The sequence below is a fragment of the Octodon degus genome, unplaced genomic scaffold, assembly GCF_000260255.1.
Source record: "Octodon degus isolate 3935 unplaced genomic scaffold, OctDeg1.0 scaffold00122, whole genome shotgun sequence".
NCBI lineage: Eukaryota > Metazoa > Chordata > Mammalia > Rodentia > Octodontidae > Octodon > Octodon degus.
The window spans coordinates 3,680,988-3,687,041 of NW_004524698.1; the positions used below are offsets into that span (position 1 = coordinate 3,680,988).

Here is a 6,054-nt window from a genome sequence, read left to right on the forward strand (position 1 = left end):
TAGTAAGACCCTGTACTAAATACATTAAAAAAAAATGACTACAATCCCCAAACTGACATTCAGTCACATGATCTCTGTGAAAGGATCCAAAAACACATGGTAGAGAAAAGACAGACCCTTTATCAAATGGTGCCAGGAAAACTGGCCATCCACATTGCAGAAGATCCGAATCTAGACCCATATCTCTCACAATGTAATAAAAATTAAAATTACCAAATATTTAAATACAGTATTAACAGAGAAACAATCTTCTATTATATCTCCCAGAAGATTCTTAGAAGTACAAATGGCCAACAAATACATGAAAAAATGTTCAACACCTCTGGACCCTAGAGAAGAAATGCAAGTTAAAAGAACACAGATTCCATTTTACTTTATAAAGAATGGCCATCATCAAGAAATCAAATAATAAATGTTGCCAAGGCAGGGGGAAAAAGCAGCTCTTGTACACTGTTGGTAGGAACACAAACTAGAACAACTGTTATAGAAATCAATATGGATAGGGCCGACCAAATAGCTCAGCAGATTAAAGCATCTGCAAGCAGGTGCAAGGGCCAGGGGTTCGATCCCTGGGCCTGCTGGGCCGGCCCCACCCCTGGGGCGCATTGAGATGGCGATTGAAACTGGGCATGGTGGTGCGCGCCTGTAATCCCAGCACTTGGGAGGCTGTAAACAGGAGAATCACTAAGAGTCCAACCTAGTAGTAAGATCCTGAATAACTTGTAGACCCTTCCCTAAAATTACAGAAAAAAAAAAAAAAAGAAAAAGAAATCAACATGGAAATTCTTTAAGAAGGTAAACATAGAAATTCTATTAAACCCAGCTATTTCCCTCCTAGGGATTTTCTTAAAAGAGTTAAAGACACCCTACTGCAGGGTACATGCATACCCATGCTTGTAGCAGCATGACTCATACCAGCTAAATCTTGAAAGCAAGCCTGTATGTCTAGCAACAGATGGATAAAGAATGTGTTACTTATACACAATGGAGCACTACTCTGCCATGATGGAGAAACTTAAGTCATTTGTAGGAAAATGAATGTACCCTGGGCAATAAGGTTAAATGAAATAAATCAGATACACAGTTTAAATATTGAATGGTTTCCCTCATATGAGAAACCCAAAATATAGGGCCAGGAAGATAGCTCAGAGGCAAAGTACCTACCTGACAAGCACAAGGTCCTGAGTTTTATCCCTGGTACTGCACACAGATACACAGACACACAGACACACAGACACACACACATGAAATATAAATAATTTGAAGAAGGAAATAAAAGAAGGAAACAGGGAGATAATTTTTTTAAATTTAAATAATTTTATTGAGAAACAATTAGCAACAAGACAGCTCCATAACCGACTACCAGCACATTTTCAACAATTAATACAATGCATACTGTTGTCTCAGTGGTCATTCACTGTACAAGATGCAGACATGATATCCTGTCTCAAACACTATTAGAACAAACCTCTCTATTCATTGAATTAAAAGAATGGAGCTGTGCATCTATCCCAAATATTTTGAGAATACCGATACAAAATAGTTGTTCATTCCTATTCCACCACTTCGGTTACTTTCGTCAGAGAAGGGCACTCCACTGTCATTTAAATACTGAAGGTGCATGAATTCAGCAAAATATCCCAATATAGTCCAGTAGCCCATAACAGCAGTGGCATAAGACTGGCCATGTTCGAAGTTGTTGACTTGAGCCTTTTACAGCTAAGCATATTAAACGTGGCTTTACTTTTTATACTTCATTTTTATACCATTCTGCTGGATGGTTAAGATCAAGATAAAGCAAGACCTATAAAACAAGAAATGTAACTTTTGTATCTCATAAGGTCAGTCAAATCCCCTCAGGTTTTAACCTGAAACCCTATACCGCATTTTGTTGAGCCTTTGTCAGTGTCAGCCATGTGGATGAGTCATGGCTATTGCTTGACCAATTTACTCTCTGTGAAAGCCTGAGAGAAAGTTTTCTCTTCATGTGACTCTCCTTAGCACATGCTACATCATCGCTCATTTTCCTCTTTGGCCCCATAATCTCCTTGAACAGAAAATTTGGGACACAACTGAGTTACATGATGCTACAGTACAGGTTTGCCTATGTCCTGAGTCTTCACTGACCCTGAAAGGCTAGGGCCATAATGCTGGCTGTACTTGCAGACCTTCTTTTCCTCTAATTTTTGGTCTGCAAACTTAGGTTGTTAACCCTCCAGAAGAGAAGCTTATTAGTATTACCCTACAACATAGGCAGTTGAGCTTAACCTCAGTATCTTTCTGAATATCAGACATCTTAGGCATACCAAGGAACAGGTATTTTCCATCAAGTATTGATATGATAAACTTTAAATCACTCCAGAATATGAAACAAAAAATTTAAAACATGAAAAAATATTTAAAAATTAGGAATAAACAGTTCCATATTTTTATACAGAAATTTAGAAATCCAACCATATACAGTATTGTTACAGGACAGTCCTGTGACTTTTGTCTTTCATTTTCATTTATAGGGAGATAAATATTTTGCAAATGATAAGAATATCATTAAACTTCTCTTCTGGAGGGTTAACAAGTTTGCAGACCAAAAATTAAAGGAAAAGAAGGGCTACAAGACAGCCAACATTTTGGCCCTAGCCTTTCAAGGTCAGTAAGGACTCAGGAAATAGGAGAACCTGTACTGTAACATCCTGTAACTCAATTGTGTCCCAAATTTTCTGATCAATGATATTATGGGGCCACAGATCAATGTGATCAATGATGTAGAGTGTGCCTAAGGAGAGTCACATGGAGAGAAAATTCTTTTAAGCTTTCACAGAGAGTAAATTGGTCAAGCAATGGCCATGACTCATCCACATGGCTGACACTGACAAAGGATCTACAAACTGAGGTATAGGGTTTCAGGTTAAATCCTGAGGGGATATGACTGACCTTATGAGATACAAAAGTTACATTTCTTGTTATATAGGTCTTGCTTTATCTTGATCTTAACCATCCAGCAGAAAAGTATGAAAATGAAGTATAAAAAGTAAAGCCATATTAATATAATGAGCTATAAAATATTCAAGTCAAGTCAACAACTTCGGACATTGACAGTCTTATGGAAAACCCACTACTATTATGCACTATTGGACTATATTGGGATATTTTGTTGAATTTATGCATCTACACTATTTAAATGACAATGGAATGTCCTTCTCTGACAAAACTTACCAAAACAGGGGGATACAAATGAACGACCATTTTGTTTCTGTATACTCAAAATAGTTAGGATAGATATATAGCTCCATTCTCTTTATTCAATGAATAGAGAGGTTAGTTCTAGTAGTGTTTGAGACAGGATATCAGGTCTGCATCTTGTACAATGAATAACCACTAAGACAACAATATGCAATGTATTAATTATTGAAAATGTAGTAGTAATCAGTTGTAAAACTGTCTCATTGCTATTTGTTTCCCAATAAAAATAATAAAAAAAAGAAGAAACAAAAATATTTCGCAAATGAGAGAGGGAAGAAGAGATGGAGGGAGAGGAAGGAAATATAAAAAGACTTAGGTGTTTTGTGTATTGTCAACTTTTCACTTACTATATCCTGCAAATATGTAGTAATTAAAATAAATACTATTCCTTAATATTAAGATGTACAAAACAAAGGCAAAAAGTGGACAGAGATTAAAAAAATTTCTTCCTTTTACATGGGAATCTCAAGCTAACTTATGTAAGAGAATTCATGAATTGGAAAACATTTCCAACTTTGGCTATATTTTCTTTTAAAGTCACATTTGAATATTGATGTAGGGTTCATACAGTTAAAAAGTCACATTCCGGGCCAATGAGACAGCTCAGTAGACTAAATGCCTGCTTTGGCCAGTGCAAGGACCAGGGTTTGATCCCCAGTCCCACAGGGCACGCTGAGAATAAGTCTGGGCGTGGTGGTGCACACCTGTAATCCCAGCACCGTGGATGCTGAAAATAAGAGGATCACTATGAGTCTGAGCTGTGTAGTGAGACCTTGTACCAAATACATAAAAAATAGAAAGAAAATAAAGAAGAAAAAAAAATCACATTTGAGTTCGACTAAGGCTGAAAACAGGAGGATCACTATGAGTACAAGCTGCATAGTGAGACACTGTACCAAATACAAAAACAAAAAAAACAAAAAAAAAAAGAAAGAAAGAAAAAAAGAAGAAATGAAAAGTCTGTCTGTATTTATTTATTTATTTGGATATAGGGTCTTGCTACGCAGGTTAGACTCATAGTGATCCTCTTGTCTCAACCTTCCCAGCTCTGGGATTGCCGATGTGTACCGCCATGCCCCGTTTTGGGGCCTGCACAGCATGTGGGGCTGGGGACTGAACTCAGGTCCTTGTGCTTGCCAGATTTGTGCTTATGCCTCTGAGCTATCTTCCCAACTCCCATAAATTTTTAAGAAGCAACCTCACCTCTTATACAATTCCTTTATCACTAAAGCCCTAGTCAGATTGCACTGTGAATGAATAGTAAACAAAATTTAAGATGGCCATCCAAAGAAATGCACATTTTTTAATTGTGATCTTATTTAAAAAAATAAAAACTACCAGCAAACCTCCTTCCTTCATTCTTTTTGTTGTTGTTGTTGTACTGGGCACTAAACTTGGGACTCTGCAACTTGCCAGGCAGGTGCTTATGCTGCTGAACTATATTCCTGGCCCCTTCCTTCATTCTTTAATAAAGCATGCATATTTAATCTTCAAACCACACTACTTTGCTATCTCTCATACATGCAACTTTTATTTTAACATTTTTAATAGCAACCACATAAGACTGATTTTTCAACAATTCCATTTACTTAATTTCAAAAAATGTAGACTTATAATTTACTTTATTATAAAAGCAAATATTTTCAGTACATAATTATTATAGACAAGTATATTCAGAAAGGTTCAAGTTGATGAGTATGAAAATATACCCTCCAGACATATACTTACTTATAAAAACATATTGCCTTTGCCATGTGAAAATCTGGTGTTCAGTTCTCTAGATTTTTTTATTAGGGCTTTTTTCTGAGCATCATCAAATCGATTAACCTTGAGATCCTTATCACGGTCAAATGGTATTCTCTCTTGGGGCTTATTTTTATCTTCGGTGGCCTTACTCTTTAACTTTTTATGATGAATGTCCATAAGAGATTCTGATCTTTTTGATTCCTGGAAAAAGAAGAAGAGCAGAACAATATTCATATACCACATGTACACATACTGTATGTATGACATATTGTATGTATATATGATAATATGCATATTTGTGAATATATATTGACTGAATTTGATCATGGTGCAGAAAATTAGGCAACAATGTACAGTAAAGAAGGCTATTTTCAAACTCCAAAAGGTTTTACAAAATCTAGGACATCATCTATGAAGAAAATATGCATCAGAGGCAAATTCAACCAAAGTAAAAATATTTACTGACTATATGCCATGCATTAAAAATTAAAAGAAACAAATATTCAAATAATCATAACAAAAAGCATTCCAGTTATTTATACTTATATACTAACAAAATTACAAACTTGTGGATGCGGATGGGGCTCAGTGGTAAAGCACTTGCCTCACATGTGGAAGGCCATGGATTCAATCAGCACAAAAACCAAACAGTACAAACTAAGCACATGGGTATGAGAGGAAGAGCCATTGCACTCTTACTTCATGGTCTAGTTCCTGAAGCCTACATGCTTTACAGAAGGAAAGGCACTGTCAGGATGTAGCCAAAACAAAAATGACAAAGGAGAACAAGAGTAAAGAGGCAAAATTCAGGGACTGTAAAGGAGATGCTGGCACATGGTCCAACTTCTGACCGTTCAGTTGTCTCTTACCCCTCTAATTTTTTCTTTCTTATTAGCTAGGATAGATTTTTACATTTTCAAATATATCTAGTAAGACACGGTATGAGTAAAGGAAATTGGTTTAATAAATTGGAAATTCAGCTAGGTGTGGCGGCACACACCTGTAATCCAGCACTTGGGAGGCTGAGGCTAGCTTTAGCTATATAGTAAATAAGTTCAAAGCCAGCTT

The 6,054-nt window shown here is 36.3% G+C and overlaps 1 protein-coding gene across 1 annotated transcript in view; it reads right to left on the reverse strand.

Moving 5' to 3' along the window:
* Positions 1 to 4,671: 4,671 nt before the first annotated feature.
* The window catches only part of Gpalpp1 (GPALPP motifs containing 1), a 24,755-nt gene continuing 23,372 nt past the window's right edge, over positions 4,672 to 6,054 (reverse strand). Inside the window, exon 7 of the mRNA XM_023700139.1 lies at positions 4,672 to 5,238. Within this exon, the coding sequence (XP_023555907.1) occupies positions 4,969 to 5,238 (270 nt within the window). The 3' untranslated portion in view covers positions 4,672 to 4,968. The remainder of the gene's footprint in view (positions 5,239 to 6,054) is intronic.